At 39.1% G+C, this 18,062-nt stretch overlaps 1 protein-coding gene across 2 annotated transcripts in view; it reads left to right on the top strand.

Moving 5' to 3' along the window:
- Positions 1-1,712: 1,712 nt before the first annotated feature.
- LOC128992368 (uncharacterized) overlaps positions 1,713-18,062 on the top strand; it is a 35,143-nt gene continuing 18,793 nt past the window's right edge. The window contains exons 1-6 of one of the 2 annotated variants that reach the window (XM_054415916.1): positions 1,713-1,962; positions 3,655-3,789; positions 4,597-4,644; positions 5,262-5,449; positions 6,209-6,329; positions 8,023-8,276. In XM_054415916.1, coding sequence (XP_054271891.1) covers positions 3,668-3,789; positions 4,597-4,644; positions 5,262-5,449; positions 6,209-6,329; positions 8,023-8,276 — 733 coding nt within the window. In that variant the 5' untranslated portion in view covers positions 1,713-1,962; positions 3,655-3,667. Of the gene's footprint in view, positions 2,032-3,654; positions 3,790-4,596; positions 4,645-5,261; positions 5,450-6,208; positions 6,330-8,022; positions 8,277-18,062 lie in introns of both variants that reach the window. The other variant, XM_054415917.1, reaches the window with a different exon arrangement.

The raw sequence follows: 18,062 nt of genomic DNA, 5'->3' as shown, positions 1-18,062 counted from the left end.
CATAATAATTCTCATAGAAGTGCCCTATAATATTCATATTAACATAAATAACATATTGCTTTCCTTGATAGTAACACACAATAAATAACTTGTACATAATGAATACCGATTATTATCTATAACTTCTTACAATGTCGATATTTCAAAGATAATTTTTGTAATGGTCTTATAGCAAAATACATAGCTAATTATTGAACAAGTATGGCAAAAACACTAATTATTAATCTGGATAACAATAAAATGGATTAAAATGTTTTGAATAACAATTACGAAGAAACAAAAAAATTACCTGTTTGTAATTTTACCTCCGTTATTCCATATCGGTGAGTTATCATAAATAATGTTGTGTTTTTTCAAGACCCTATAAACCTGTGATTTTAAAGAATAAAATAGTCAATACGAATTGAAGCCATTCAGAAATTTGATTTCTTAATTTAATGTTGAAACCAACTGTTTGGATACACTGCATTGATGTTTACTTCCATTTCCTCCGTTGGTTAAGGCTACCTGGTTGAAATGAGCCACTGACCGAATGTTCTGCTTTAAAATACCATTTATCATATACAATGGAAGGAGCGACTGACTTTAAACCATGGGATAATTTTATGTCCCCATTTTATGATACCGGAAACGGCGGAAACAATAAATATTAGGGGCTAATTGAAGTGCGCGCTTAGAGAAGATAATCTTTTGGTGTTGTTGAGTTGTTTACAGTATCCAAAGTCAATGAGTCTAGTCGCCATTGTTTTCTAAAAGGTTAAAATCAAAATTAGAGGGAAATCATCGTAGGATTTAGACACTGTTTTTTCCAAACATTGAAAAATAATCTGTTACCGTTGAAATATAGTTAACTAATAGAACTATACATTAACCTCATGAATAATAACCTTCAATTATTAACCTTCAATAACGTATACTACTGTAATTCTCTGACACTATTACAATCTTGAAGATTGTTAATAAAGATCTCTCTCTATCTCTCTCAGATAACTGTTTTTTTTTCAGTAGCCAATGCCGACACCACTTAGCCTACTTCTACTTCTAGGTTTTCTTTTCCTCTTGAAACTTGTTGAAACTATAGCTTCAAGCACCTTCGAATATTAAGGGTGATATCATTGACTATACGTATAGCTGATTTATTTGTAAATACAATAATCAATGGTAATATCAACCTATTAACGTTTTCGAATCAGCCCGGTACATAGCGTAACATCTCACAACAGCTAAAAGTGTACATTCAAAGTATCAGGTGTTGTTACTGAGCATTACTACAATCAGACGTTCGTAAAGATTACCAACACAGTTTTGTCTTCCATAATAAACCATTTTGTGCTCTTTATTCCTTTGCCTTTTCCAAGTTGTCAATGGAAATAAGTTTCTTCATGAAACTGTAGTGTTTGATGTTTAGAGTCTCGATCCACGGCCACCTTTCTCGATCTCGCTAGTCGCTCTGTTTCTTATGTTAGTTCGATTGGGTTCGTTCGGTTCCATGGTGGATCGGTTCGGTATCCATCGGCCATCCAATCCACCACCACCATCCACCACCTGGCCTGGCCAGTGGCCACCTATATCTTACTTTATTCAATTCTGTTCTGTCAATGTCAAGTCAACTCAACTGTCAGTGAGTGTGTGTAATAAATGTACTGTTACACTAATGTCTCGTGATCATCTGTTTTTTGTTTGTTGTAGATTAATTTTGATTTTGATCGCTCTGTCAAAATAAACCCATTTCTGGATCAAGTAACATTATTCGCCTACCGCGTTTTTCTTAATAACAAGTGAATAACCTAATAGCTAGGCCTATTCTGATCATGGTCGTGTAAGTAAACAGTGCTGTTAGTAGTCTACATAATTCTTAAATAAAAACATTACATACAACTAAATAATTATGTAGGTCTAGCCTGGTAATGAGCAAAAATAACATTCCCTGCCTTGTCTCCTCTTTTTATTCAGCCAAAGAAGGTGAGTAGGGCCTGGACGCAGGATTTTTGAAAAATCACTCGCTGTCTTAAGCATAGCCTAAGTGAAGAGGTGAGTTATATTTTAATATGATAACTTATTCTTAACTTAACTTAACTTGCTTAACTTATTCTAACAATCTGGGTTGGGTACAGTTTCTTAACTGGACTGCGCTAATATTGATTGAAACTATTGAATTGAAAATATTTATTAATAATCATTATTTTTAAATAGCTTATAGGCCTATCTATTATAAAATAAAACTATCATAACCTAACCAACCAAACTTGCTGATGGTGAAAAAATCGGATGAAGGTTTAGGCCTACTAATCGAATCGATAGTTTCAATGGATATTAGCGTAGCCCAGTTAAGAAACTGTACCCGCTGGGTTTTCCTAGGTGAAGAAATGGAACTTTGAGAGTGGTTTGCGGAGAAGCAATTTTCCGCTTGTTCAGTGGCGGTCCACTCCACTTCATGGTTACTATTTGTTGTTGTAGCCTGAACTTTTACCATTACATTGATTCTTTTCTATTGATGTTCAAAGGTGTTAACATTCAGGTTAGCTGACCAATGTGTTTGTAAAAATCGCCCTTGGTTTTATAGGCCTAGTTCCTGTATGAGCTGAATTTTGATCAGTGGTGAAACTATACTTAAGCTTATCAGACTCCATTAAAGTACAGTATTGAACAATAAAAGTAGGCCTAACTTATAAACTTATAGATTGAATTGATAATAACACATTGGTTCTTCAATAGGCCTTATGTTGAGACAATTAAGTTAGGGAGTTAATACAATGGATAGTTACTATGAATAGTTAATACAATGGAGTCGGATACCAAAGTTTTTCCAGATTTGTTTTAGGTTACTTAAAGGTACCTACCCTAGGCCTACTAAAAAGATTAAGTTAATTTGTTTGAAATTCCAATCAATAACCTAACTTAACATCCCTGAACTAAGTTAAACTTAACTTAAGTCTACTGTAGCCTGGGCTAATTTCAATTTCCTATAGCCTAAATTACTGTAGTAGCTTTGACTATTAATACAACCAGACATTCTATCCCCATGTTAAATTTGTTGCCAGTTTTTTAACCAAAATCGTCGTAGATGATTGAGCCACCGACAGATTGTGCTTATCTAAAGCACTGTTTTCTGTCGAATACACAATCTTTTTTACCAATTTTAACTAATGGAATGACTTATTTTAAACTATAGCAACTGTTATGACCCATCAACTTGGCCAGCAACAAAAAATAAGGAAGAAAATAGAGTTTTAGTAACTAGCGGATTCTGTGACTAGCTCGCACAACTACGTTCTTTTTAAAAAAAATTGGCTACAGCTGATCTGGCACGTCTACTTCAGTATCCAATAGTCAATGATGGTAGCCTAGCTTAAGTTACTAGTAAGTTAGAGAAACCAAAGTTGCTAGCCCTCAGATTATTAGGGAGTGTTAATGTCTTAATGCAGTGCAAGAGGGGTAGGTTACACCTCTGCAGATCCACCATAACTTCATAAGCCTAAAAGCATATAACTTGGTGTTCTCAAAATGTTACTACTGTGCTCTAAAACTATGAATAGGATTGGAAAAATAACTAATAATGGTGTGAACAAGGTTTTACCTTTGAGAAAATTAAGTTAGACATATAGAACATTTTGGTTTTTAACTCCAAATAACTGGTTTTAACATCTTTTCTAGATAACATTAAAACATGCTGTCCTACCATACACGTAGACTTTTGTACGCTTCTCTCATTCTTCTCATCATATACTCAGTTGTGCAGATATTTCGGCCGCCAAAATTGATCGATTTACAAGATAGAGAAGCCCAGCTGTAAGTAAAGTTTCAATAGATTTTATTGGTTAGGGTATTACATTTCTTTTTAATATAAGCTCATTAATTCTTAAGTTCAGATAAACCTATCATTGTTTTTAACAGTTTAACAAGCATAGGGACTTTTTCTGTTAAGTACCTATGCAACCACCTCTACCTATGTTTTTCAGGTAAAAATGGTACCGGTAAGTTAAGTTACAGAATGGCTTGTAGGCCTACAAATTCTGTTTAGGTTTGGTTGGTTAAGTTAACTTCATTAAGTTAGAATCGAGACACTGCCTAAAACTTTAATACACAGAAACCCCAATGAGTCTAACATAAATAGCAAGGCTATTTTTGAATAAGGAACCTATTTTTTCAGTTTATTAGTAGTTTGTATTCAAAGGCTATTTCGGTTCAAGAGATCTGCAACCGTAGTTTTTTTATGTTATTTTTATTATTGTTATCTTAACATCTTAAAATCTATAGCGGTACACTAAATATATATTTTTTTTCAACAATAGCCTTTGAACTTAATTGTTAAGTAGGTGTTTATCAAAACAAATAATAATTCTCAATATCCCTTAATGTTGTTGCCTCTGTTCTTAAATGTTAGCTGTATAACTTAATTTGAGTTCCGTTCTTGAACCAGAGATACCGTAGCTAATAAAAATACTCAATGAAACCGTTGAGTCTAACTTAGTTTATAGTTTACAATTACTGGTCTTAAGGTTAGTTACAAGTGAGTGATTGGTATTTTACTTTCATATAGACCCTTTGAAATGTCTTTTGGTACTGAGGTGAAATAATTTTTACTTAATTTTTCAGAAAGCAAATGGCCAAAATGATTCAATCTGGAAGTAACAGTAAACTATGGTAAGTCTATAAATTCTTTATGTTAACAACCCCTTTGATCACATCATTCTTATGCGGTTTGCATTTTGTTTGTTTATATCTTTTGCTTTGGCTGTTGGTTTTTTACTTTCTCCTCCTATACATGGTATATGTAGAAAATGTTGTTTTCCTCAACATTTTTAAATCTGACTTTTTGGATGTAGCATATCCGTTTTGGGTATTGGTAAATTCTAATTTAATTTCTATAGGCTACTATTGACTATTGCTATGTTACACCCTAAAATATTACCACAGCCAAACAATTTTACACCGTCTGCAAATCCTTCCTAGATAAACCGGGCTTCCACTGCGACCACCACAGATCGGACTTTCACGGGACTTGAACTCAACACTTTACAACAAAGATACACACAATATATAACTGTCAACAGAACAATACTGGTTCATAGTTGTGGTCTAAATAGTGGGGGTTTCCCGTGCTGGAGACATGCAATGACCATGATGCAGTGGGCCAGTAAAATCTGTTTATGTCCAATCATCTCTGTGACGGTTGCAGTGGGTGCCCTACTTTCTCCTATTCACATTTAAGCTGTATGATATTTTCTTTTTGCTGATGCACATTTTTTTGATTACCACAGGCGAGGTGGACAGGCTTGTAGACATCCTAGACTGGAGGTGAACAGTTCAGAGATCATGAGGTTCATTAAACCTCAAGGTCCTCTGCAGTGTGCAGACGAGCCGGACTGGGTGACAATGGTGGGAGGCATGGCCAAGATCACGCAACTGGCTCGCGACAGATACGGCGATATTGAGTGCTCGTTCACAGGTATTACAGTGTTACACAGTAAATGATCGTTTCAGTGGCATCTATATTATTAAAAGAATTTGTTGATTTTAGTATGCAGCAAATTGACCCCAAAATATTTATTTTTATAGGCATATTGGGTATTATTTGAAAGCTCTAAACCTCTTGAGATGTACCTTTTGCGGGTTTGGATGATATCCCATGTCATATAGGCTTTCTAAATTTCAGAGTTTTTGTTGATTCTGTTGTTCAACATCTGAGCTTTTTCAAGTTACATTTGATTACATCAAAACATATGGTCATGATACAATTTTGTTTACATCCATACAAAAATGGCGCTATCATTACAGTTGGTGAATTCAAGTAAAATATTGTAATGTTATTTGTATGAAATGCAAAGAAGAAAAAATGGCTTACATTAGATTTAGTGTTGTGGTAGGATTTTGTGTTTTCATAGAATGTTTATTGAATTCAAGTAAATCGTTGTAATGTCATTTGTTATTGTTTGAAATGTAAATAAGACGATTACTTGAGTTAGATTTTGTGTTTCATAGTATGTTTCATTGGTATTTGTGATTTGTCTAAGATGCCTCAAAGAGACCGTGTCTTGGTTGCTTCCCCTTCTAAAAGTCTGATCAAGTGACAAAATTATTCTTGGTCCTATAACAAAAATGAAATAAATTCCAAACCGAACTTTCTTTGAATAAATTGTTTTATCACATAAAATCACAATTTTTTTCCATCAAAGATGTAAAAGTAACACACCTGTACCTGTTGCAGATATCACAAGGACTGATGATTTCTACACTAGGACTGGCATTACAACAACGACACATACAGAGTTTAATCTCGAGTCTAGTGATGTTGTGCGGGTCCGATGTATCTCAGAATCTGGCAAAAAGTGAGTACTTTGTCAATTACATAACATTATGGATAAAGTTACTGTCCTCGTAACACTGTTGTTTCTTTTGTATTACAGCCGTAATGTTGCTTACACATTCTGATTGTTAAACACTTACAGTAGAACCTTGGTTAACCGGGGGCAGATCAATCGTGGTCAATAGCTGCTTCTTAAATTATGTTATAACCTCAACAAATCTCAAGAAAATTTTGTAAATTATGTTTATTTAGTCTAACATGTTGAAATGCACTGTATATTTAGGCCTAACTATTTCTGTCCATTTTTATATGCAGTAGGTTCCCCCATTATGGTTTTTAAAAGCATAACAGTTCATTTGACAAAAATAAATGGAAGCAAAACAATTGAGAGCTTCAAGGTCAAGCTATCCGCTTGCACTGAAACCTCAGCTCCTTACACATCTGTCCGCTGTGCGCTTACTATGCACAACCGTTTGGGATTGGCCGATTGGTAACCAAGACAACTTAAGTAGCCTGTGATTGGGTGATTAGTAACCATGAAAACTTGTTGAATGTGTGGAGGAAGAAAAACCTAAGAAGGAATAGAAGAACAAATACCCCCGCCGCAGCAAACCTGCAGACTAAGCGAATTTCCATTTGCCTGACTTGATTTTCAATTAAATCTATTTCAATAACATTAGGTATAAAATGTAAAAATCGGACAATCTACCGTATTTATAGACCTATAGACAAAAAAGTACATCACTTTTATGATCAAAATTGAGATTTAGACTGTCTTGTATGACAGCTTTAAATAAAAATAATATTATAGGTGAGAATTTATTTTTTCCTTAAATATAACATGGAAAACAACATTTTAATTGATGAAAAAATCTGTTTACGTTTCTGCATTTGACATACCATACTTATAAAATATTTATGCCATTTCACTTGGTATCATCTTGAAGTCCATTTTATGCTGAATATTTGGTTTTTAATTTGTCCTGATATCTTAAAAAATAAAAAGTTATTCAACATCTAGTAAACAACATTTTTTATAAAATACTCGGGTTTCACACAAAGATGGCCGCCAAAAAAATTCCGAAGGGAAATAATTTTTTTAATACTTGCATTACATTTCTATTGATACAGTTAACATTTAATAAAAGTTTCATCAAAATTACAAATGTTGAGCAACCATGCCTGTATGACTTGAAATGGATTGACCCGCTAACGTATCAATGATTATAGCATTACACATAGTATTAAAAAGTCAACCCTCTGTACCAGTATGTCATTTTGTTTTTATCCAAATGCTGAATTTGTGTCACACACGCTGAATGTTTATAGCTGTTACGTTGACTAATGGTATTACCTATACGAAAAGCTAGTCTAAAATGTCGGCTGCTAGACTTAAAAAAATTAAAACCCTATTTCTAAAAACTGACTGAAAATTCCAAATTACCTGTAGACAAAGTTGAATTTTACATTTTCATTAATAGTTTAAAGACTCATTTATTTTATGAGTACACCTTGTGTTAGAAGAGTGATTGGTTTGCACAAAAAAATGCATTCCACATGGGGGACCCTTTCTCTTAATCTCACTAACATGTAAAAATAAATTAAGTGTTGTTTAAGGTCCTGATATCTATAACAGAATTATTGGTGTCATTTGTCCTTAAAATATTATTCAAACAGCCTGTAAAACCAGTGTTTCTCATACTGTTAATTTCCAGATGGAACAGTATTTTGGCTGGTATCCGCAATGACCAGGATGTTATGGATCGCTCCGGATGGCAGTCTCTTGCCCCGGACGCATTGGGTCTCAACGTGCTCATGTTTGGCTTTGACTCTCTGTCGCGCAACACGTTCATCCGCAAGCTGCCTCGTAGCTACGCATACCTGCACGACCAGTTGGGAGCTACGGTGCTCGAAGGATACAACATCGTAGGCGATGGCACGCCACAGGCACTAATACCTATATTGACAGGTATGTTTCTACTGGGTTCTTTGTGTAAGAAATTGTTTAGGGTGGTTGTAGGCTTTGACCGGAGATAGAATTTTATTACATTTCCGTGTTGAAGATGTAGCCTTTTGTGTTTTTGAAAAAAATTTGGGTGGTTGTAGGCTTTGACTATCAATAAATCAGACATTCCATATCTGTGTTAAAGTTGTAGCAACTTTTAACATAAAATATAGGTACTAATTGAGCTTTCGGATTTCTATTACTGATTTCTTTAGTAATCAAAAACTTACTTAGCTAAACTGATGTCAACTTATTGTGACTAGAGAACTTTTCGGCATAGCCTTCTCTAATACAAGGCCGTGGCATTGGATTTTGTGTCAATGTGTTACTGGCCTGCCTATTGCCATGGTAATAACAGTAATAAACCAAACGTGTAAAATAAACATTGCACAGACGCTCCATTATGTACAACAGCTGTTTCAGTTGGTCGGAGCTGCGGTGTTGCCGCTTTTGTCTCGCCGCGGCCTTGTATTAGGGGAGGCTATGATTTCGGCCATCAAATTAACAAATTAATGTCAGTAGTAAAACGTTGAGAAACATTTAGGAATTTGATACCAGCTAAATAAGAAGAATAACAAATTTGATTAAATTATTTATTTATTTATTTATACGGTAAACACCATTTTTACAGTCAATAATACATGAGATTCAAGTTACAAGATAAATATTTAAAAAAATATATATAAGCCAGATACAGATTCATCTTGCTAGGTAAACATGCATAAACATTTTTAGAAAAATAACAATACCAGTAACCAAATCTAGATAACAATTGATAAATATTTTAATATAATAACAGAAACGAGCAAAAAAATGAATATATTTGACAGACAAGACAGAAAAAAACCCATGACAATGCAACCCATGGTTTGCAATAATAAATAAACAAATAATCATTCGGTATGGATAAATTTTACTATATTTTCATTTTACGACTCATATCTTTTATTTTTATCTTAGATATGAATGCAATAATTTAAATACACATGTGTGTTTTTAAGTGTCAGTGGGTCGAGGAATTGGGATTGTGTTATGTGATGGTGGAGGCCATCTGTTTGATGATAGTTTTGCTGCTTTGGCAAATTTCCTTGATATTAACGAAGTAGGAAGACAATTTATATGATTGTGCCCTTAAGAAAGACCAACTAGTTTAGCATTTTGCTAAACTTGATGTTAAACCACCCTTAATATTCTAATTTTGTTTTTTTTATTTTCACATAGGCCTAAAATGGTAGTTCCTTACTGTTTTGCTATACCTAGTGTTATGTAATAAACATTATTTTAAGTTGTAGATACATTTTTGTGTAAAAGGAGACTGTTGCATGTTATTTGGTTTCAGTATTGAACAAAGATTAGTTGTGATTCATATTTACGATCTGAAATCATATGTTTAAATAATGCTGTTTTCTTATGACACATGTTTAAATTACCGTATATTGTTTACTTGATGAAATCACATGCTTATGTTTAGATTAAATTGGTTTTTCTGTTACCAGTTTTATCTTCAGTCTTTCTCGATAGATTAGTTAAACACTCTTTTGTAAAAGAATGGTTGTAAAATGTGTTAAATATGATTTTGTATTAATGTAATCTCATCTCTTATGAAGATGCTGATGTACAGGCCTAAGCTGCTTAGCCATTTAGTTCGAGGTTTTTCACCTAGCTGTGCCTATTTACCTAGCATGTGCAGATTTCATGCTCTTCAATTTTCAATAAGTTATGCCTGCATTAGAGGTTTTGATTCATGTTTTATTAAGTTACTCGTGGAGTTTTGTGAAACAATTTGGCTCAATAAAAGTACCTACTGAACATTGGTCACAAGTTCTGAACCATGCCCTCGTGCCTGCACCCAGACTAACGAAAAGGAAGCGTGATCCATGCGCAGACCCGAGGAGCGGCTCACAAAACTTTACTTAACAAAATGAGAACCATGGATGGAGGTTCAAGAACAACACGCCATTTGAGAGAAACGAGCTGTAATTAACCATTAAAGAATAACACAACAATAATTAACAATAATACATGAATTAAATACTCTCAATTAAACTTTAAAAAATTTTGATACCACTCTGACCTACTAACTTACAAACATTAATTTAAAAAATTCAAATAGGCTAATTTCAGTCAAAGTAAATTTAATCAGTTTTAACCTTTAATAAATGTACAATGAAATATCTAATGACTCTTTTAATAAATTCATTTCATGGTAACTATAGAAAATTTAGGGGCCCCAAAATTGAAATTTAATAGAATATGTAAAAAAATTATAAAATCTAAAAAATCAACAAGTAGCCTAGGCTAAAGAATTTAAAATTTAAAAAGAATAACAATTAATAAATTTCTGTGCACAAATTAACAAATAACGAAATCTCCAAGTCCAGGACGGTGGTTATCAATAATTAATTAGGCCTAAAACTTGCGGTAGTTGCGGTTTTCCTTCATTCTATCCAGGTACAGGACACTGTTGAGCCGTTGAAGATGGACGGAGAGGGGCTGGCCAGAGTTCCCACAGAGGCCTCAAGGTGGTAACTTTCTCCGCCATTCTTCCGGTGTTACAGTTTCACCGCACACATGGGCCCTGAGTAACAAACCCAGAAACAAGGTAGTAACAGTCTAAGTTCAATACCGCAAGGTTCACTGTCACACATTTAATTGTCTTTCACTGACTTCCATAAATCCACAGATTAGGCCTAACATATCATTTTCAAAAGTTTCTAAATTTTTAAAAGGTTTGTCTCTCTATCACAGCTCTCTATCAATATAAAACATTTCAAACAATAACAATATTTTAAACATAACAATTAACAGGTTAAACAGTACAAGAATGGTAACATTAATATTTGCGGTAAAACCGTCAGCAGGCCAGACAGGTATGTGACAGTGGTAAGTTTCACCAATAGAGAGAAAAAATATAAATTGTCTGGTCCAAAGTGGCCAGAAGAACAAGTTAACAATAAACAATTGACATTTAAACACAGAAAAATACTTTAAAATTGACAAAAAACGTTCCATACAAAAATTTTAGGCCTAACGCAACGACTCATGTATTTTTGCTAATTTCTCCAAAAGTTGTGATCCGAATTTGTTCGGAATGGTCTTAAAAGCTGGGGGAAATGTTCCAGCAGCTTCTCCAGACCATCCCAAACCTTAACTCAAAGGCTGAAACCAGTAGGCCTTTTGGTTACCCAGTTCAAACCTGAATGGAGAATTGCCAAACTCTAAATTCCTCATAACTTTCTTAAAACTTGAGCAAAATGACTCAAACTTTCTGGGGAGCTTTAAGAGCAGTTAATTCAACTTAATTTAACTAGTTTGGCAAGGACAAAGCAAAATAAAAGACTTTAACCTTACTTGACTGGGTAACACAAACTGAACATTTTACAAGACAAAACAACACTAAAAATTGTACGGGACACAGAAACAAAAGACTACCAGAGTAGTAGCCTAAGACAATTACATTTACTGAGCAAAAATTGTAAGCCTAGGCCTACCACAAAACAGTCAGAAGGACCCAAAACTGACTTGGCAGTTTCTCTCAAATAGCGGCTTTCCAACAAACATTTCTCAGTCAATTCTAGGCCTAGCATTTCGGGCAAAGCCCTGAATTATACAAAACAACAGAGAACAGGGAAACTAACTATCAAAAGTCTTCCACGACCCCAAGACTAGGTTCCAGACCTAGTGCAACCATGTGCAGCTAACCTAACTTTAGAAAAATGTGAAAAACTCACCCAAAAGGAGCGCGTGGCGCACTTGAACTACTCCATAACCTCGCAGACTAAGCACAAAATAAAAAACTTACACAACCTTGTATAAATCATGTGCCAAAAGGGCGATTTAAAACGATGAAAAATGTCTGCGAGGTTAACTAGTTGATTGTCACGCAACCTCTGAAGTGCTTGGCGGTGGGAGTAATAAGAACAAAACCCACAGCCTTGTTCGGGGGCGTGGAGTGAGAAACACTGAACTAGCCTACTATAAAAAAAACACTTGAACCATTGATCATGAGTCGTGACATTCGCCCGGTGGAAATAGTCACGGCTCAACCTCCCTCCCCAAAAGAGGACACTCCTCTCCAAAAGGGACAAACAAACAAGCCTCTCCCCCACTTCCTGAAAAGAAATTGACCTGAAAGACAACTCAGGTGTCTGTGGTGGGGAACGCCAAGGGACTTCCAAACTGAGGGGAAAACTCACCCCCAGGGTTTGCTCTGGCCAGAGCTGGAAAATTTTGTGAGGGAAATTCCTTCGCAGAACACAGGGGACAGGAGAAGTGATCAGGTTCTCTGGCCCAGTGCACTTCCCACCCAGACACAAGAGGAAAGAAAATTGCCTACGGAAGAGTTCCGCGGAAGGGCTTGAGATGAGAAATGTGCGCCCTCCGGAACACTTTTCCAGTCCGCGGATCTCCAAGCTCCGCCGTGACAGGCGTCAAAAACCTCAGGATGCGGTGGGGACCTGACCACCGATGACACAACTTTGCAGCTCTCTTGTCCACAGCCGAACTGGCTGGATGAGCTTTACAAAACACCAAATCCCCCACCTGGAAAGGGTTGTCTACTCTACCACGATTGTGCTTCCTACAGACCAATTCCCTAGCTCTGATCAAGTTTCTCCTGGCCGCTTGCCAAGTTGCCTTGACATCAGCCGCACCAGGAGGTGGCAGAAGGTCGCCAATTCCCCACACATTCGCTAACGGGTTGTTAGGCGGATAGCCTAGAAACAGCTCGAAAGGGACCGCCTTGTGACTCTCATGGTGAGCAGTATTGAAAGCAAACTGAAGCCAAGGGAGTTCCTGATCCCAGGTGGTCTGCTTGTCAGCATGGAAAGCTATGAGAGCGGAGCGAAGATTGCGATTGAACCTTTCAGCATGAGAAGGCTGTGGATAGTAAGGGGAAGTAGTCACATGGCGGATTCCGTGCCCAAAGCACATTCTTTTGAACAGATGGGAAACAAACTGTGTTCCGTTGTCGGAAACAATGGTGGCGGGTATTCCAAAATGTTGGAAGAGGTGTGTTAAAAGTACCTGCACGGTGAGCTGTGCAGTGGCATTCCTTAAGGGAAAAAGCCAACAAAACTTGGAGAAGGCATCCACACAAACAAGTAGGAACTTATTTCCTGACTTGCTACTCGGGAGAGGCCCTACATAGTCAATGAAAACCTTCTCCAAAGGTCTTTCCGCCACCTCAGATGACAACAAACCAAACTTAGAGTTTTGAGCGGGCTTGCTCAGTGAGCACGTTTGACAAGAACGCACCCTAGCAGCAAGATCCCGATCCATACCCTTCCAGATGAACATTTCCCTAACCTTCGCAATGGTCTTGTGGATACCTAGATGCCCACCCACAGGAGAAGAATGAAAATACTCAAAGACCATAGGGATTAGAAGACTAGGCAGCACAACTTTAGGTTTACCTCGCTGCCGAGCGCGACAGCAAAGGGCACCCTGGGACAGAAAATATGGGGGGTGGGCTCCCCCATTTTGAAGCTCACCAATGATCTTTGCCAGCTCAGGATCCTTCAGCTGATGGGGAATGAAATCAGAAAAGGCGAGTGGAAACTCCAAGAGCACGGCACAACCCGGTTACTCTTGGTCAGAAGGAGGATCGTCGGGTGAATGGTACATCCTAGATAGTGTGTCCGCAATCACATTCTGAGTGCCTCGAACGTGTTGCACTTGGAACTTAAGGGACGATATTTGGACAACCCAACGACCAATTTTCCCAAGCTGGCGTGGATGTGCAAGAAGCCACGAGAGTGCCTGGTTGTCGGTTTCCAATAAAAACTCTTTGTGCTCCAAAAAGCGTCTGAATTTATTGACTCCAAACACGACAGCCAAACACTCGAGTTCATACACAGAAGAGCTTTTCTTTTCGCAGGGACTCAAAGTGCGTGAGGCGTACGCAATTGGCTGCCTAACACCATCCACCTCTTGTGACAACACAGCCGCAATAGCGACGGAGGAAGCATCTGTTTGCAAGACAAAGTTTTGATTGAAATCCGGCATCGCCAAAACAGGGGGCTGCATGATAGCCTCCTTGAGAAGATCAAAAGACGTCTGCTGCGCTTCACCCCAGACAAACTTGGCGCCCTTCTTCCGAAGCTCATTGAGAGGAGCCGCCAATTCAGCAACATTGGGTATGAAGCGTCGGTAAAAACCTACCATGCCGATGAACCTAGCAATACCCTTGACATCTCTGGGAGGAGGAAACTCCCTGATAGCCTGGGTTCTAGCGGGGTCGATGCAGACGCCTCTATGAGAGATAAGATGACCAAGGAACGAAATTTCCGGCTTTGCAAAACTAACCTTGTCAGGATTCACGGTAAGGCCAGCCCTATTCAATCTACTCATGACTTCTTCAAGATGAATTAGGTGATCTTCGAAGCTCTCACTGTACACCAAGAGATCGTCGAGGTAATTGAACACAAACTTGAACTTGACATCATGAAAGATGGAATCAAGGAGTCTGGTGAGAGTCTGGGCCCCCACAGCAAGACCCATCGGAACTCTTGTGAACTGATACAAATTCCACGGAACGCAGAAAGCAGTGAGAGGTCGAGACTCAGGTTTCAAAGGAATCTGATGATAGGCCTGATTCAGATCAAAAACAGAAAAATACTTGGCCTTACCGAACCAATCAAACGCAGAATGCAAATCGGGGAGAGGCACAGAGTCGATTTCAATTTGCGCATTCAATTTGCGATAGTCCAAAACCATTCGGGACTTGCCATTGGGTTTTGGGACGAGAAAAGCTGGACTAGCGTAGCTCGAACGGGAAGGTTCAATGACACCATTTTCCAGAAGTTCGTCAATGATTTTTCTGAGAGTTTCCATTTTGGGTGGAGCTAATTTGTATGGGTGAGAGCGAACGGGACGGGTATCTGTTAGACGAATCTCGTACTCTAACAGGTTAGTGACTCCAAGCTTTGGCGTCAGCACATCTGGGAAACGAGAACACAAGGTTCTGATGGCTTCAGCCTCGCAAGTAGTCAGATGCCCTAACGGATCAATTGTTGGCTTGCTGGGTATCTCAGGCTCGACTACCGCAGCACCACCACCAATTTCATCAGCAAAAGATATTAATACCCGCCTCGCAAATCGGAAAAAACACTGACCTCTGCCTAAATCCAAAATTAGGCCAGTGTGCTTGATAAAATCCGCTCCCAAAATGACAGGGAAACAAAGGTCCTTAGCCACCCAAAAACTCCAAACCCAAGAAAAATGTTCAATTTTGAACTTGAAACGGGCTTCATAGATGATGGGAAGGGGTGAATTTGACGCAGTCCAGCAGATAGGGGTTTTTCGCTCAACTTGCTTGATAAGCCCAGACGATTCAAGTTTTTCAAAAAGGGACAAGGAAATGAGGCAACGGGCTGACCCAGAATCCACTAGGGCCTTCTGCACCGTGGAACCTATGAAGATGTTGAGACGTGGGCAAGTTGAGCGCGCCGCTTTCACGCCCATGGAAGCAAGGCCCGCAATCCCCCGCAGCAGAGGCTCGGTAACAGGCACAACACTCCCAGAAGGGGAGGCAACAGAAACATTAACTGACTTTAACTTAGACTTAGACTTACTTGAAAAAACTTTCAGATTATTGCCCTTTACATTATCACCAACAACCTCACAGGAAGGATTGGGCAATTTTTCCTCCTGTGAGCAAACTAGTTTTTTGGACCACGTCCAAAATTTCCACCTTGACGGCAATGCCGCCGAATGTGACCTGGTTGCCCACAACCAAAACAAACAACAGGTTGCCTCTGCCACTGCGGCGGTTCAGGACCCAACACTCCCACGGGTGCTACGACAGCATGATGACCAGCTAGGGGAAGATGCCCCGCCGCTTGGTCTCTCTGAAAATCAGCGTCCTGGACAGATCTCGAAAGGATGGAAAGTCTGTCCAGATCCGCAAAAGATGAAGGCCGTGGTGCAAAAACCAGACGGGAGCGTTCCTCAGGCTTCAACCCCTGAAGCACAATGTCAATGAGCTCAAGCTCACTGATCCCCAAACGCAAGACCCTTTCCACCGTGCGAATGTCCCCCACGTACTGGCTGAGAGACTCGGCTGGCTGCTGAGGACGAAAAACTCTCTCAACTTTCAGCTTCTCCATGACCCGACGGGGCATGAAAAGCTCCAAAACTTCTTTATGGAAAACATCAAAGGTGACGCCTCTGCGCAAACAATCAAGCAATCTGTCCCCCAACGGTTTCAGACAGTATGGAGCAATGAGTTCCATCAAAGTTGCGTCTGACATGCCAGGGTATTCACGCATGCGCAAAACACTCTCCAGAAAAAAACAAAGACCATTCACATCTAACCCGTCCACCGGCCGGAAACCACTCAGGACAGAGGCAAGGGGATGGGGAAGTTTGCCAAAGGAGTTAGAGATGGAAGGGGAACTATGAACTTGAGAAGGAAAGGGAGATGGGGACTGGACATTCAGCGTAGCCGCAGCCAAGGTGGACGTGTGAGAGGGGGACGGTGTGACATTTGCATTTGACATTTGAACATTTGCATTTGACATTTGAACACTTGCAGGCAACTGGAGCAGTGTACTTGGCGTAGGCGGAGCCTGGGGGGTACCCACTGGAGTCACATCAACTGACCTTGGCACTTCGTTTGAAATTTCCGAAGAACGGTTGTCTTCAAAAATTTCAACTTTCTCTTTGACAGACTTTCCTGCCTTAATACTCTCCAAAATTCCTTCCAGCTCAAGAATTCTGGCTTCCACCCAGCTCTTGTCCTCATCTTGGATTTCAGGTTGCCCCAAAACCAAGAGTAGACGCTTACGCCAGTGCGTCAGCTGTGTGATAGCCGAACCCTTAGCTGAGCCCATAGGCAAACTACTCCAACTATTAATTTCCCCACTTAGCTCTTCCATCCTCTCTTTACATGCCTCCAGTTCCTCATCCAAACTGAGCGACTCAACCCAAGCTTGAGGCATGCTAGCAATTTGTCTGAACTGTGTACGCAAAGTGCGTACATCAGTTCCAGGAGTCTCCCCCCGGGACCGCACCTCGTACACCAGCTCCGGCTTCCTCAAATATTCCGGCACAATTGACGCCATACCGAGTCTCAACCAGCACTTGACTCAAAATAACAGCCAACAAAATTTTTTCACAAAACAAACACAGAAATTTAATTCCTAAGGCTTCTGGACGTTGATGCCTACGCACCTGATGGGGCCCAAAAGAAGAACCTGCCCATTCATACCGCAAGTACCGCAAGAAAAAACAACAACAAATGACCCACGAACGTACACACACACAAACATACACCGATACATACACTAGACAACACCTAACACTTGTGTGATGGGGTGTACACACAAACCTTTTTTTTTTTTTGACACATGACCATGCTTTTGACACTCTTGCTCCCGAAGGATGCAAGTCATTACCACCGATTCCACCCGGTGCCTCGGCCAAAGGGCGAGCTCCTAATAAAATGTGTTTACGCCCCACCACAACACAACAAGGCCCTTTTCCAAAACTGCCAGGCCAGACATTTCCAAGAAACCAATCCATCCACGGCTCTTCCAACAAAACAAAAAATAGAACGTGGACAGTGATCGCATCCCTAAGTATCCGAGTCGTGAAACCAAGTTTCACGACAAGGCACCCAAGACGCAACCCACTAACCACGCTCTGCTACCAGATGAACCATGCCCTCGTGCCTGCACCCAGACTAACGAAAAGGAAGCGTGATCCATGCGCAGACCCGAGGAGCGGCTCACAAAACTTTACTTAACA

Source organism: Macrosteles quadrilineatus, unplaced genomic scaffold (assembly GCF_028750875.1).
Source record: "Macrosteles quadrilineatus isolate MER2022 unplaced genomic scaffold, UCM_ALF_1.0 Scaffold_4__1_contigs__length_99947679, whole genome shotgun sequence".
NCBI classification, from domain to species: domain Eukaryota; kingdom Metazoa; phylum Arthropoda; class Insecta; order Hemiptera; family Cicadellidae; genus Macrosteles; species Macrosteles quadrilineatus.
This window is presented reverse-complemented; position numbering and strand designations above follow the sequence as displayed.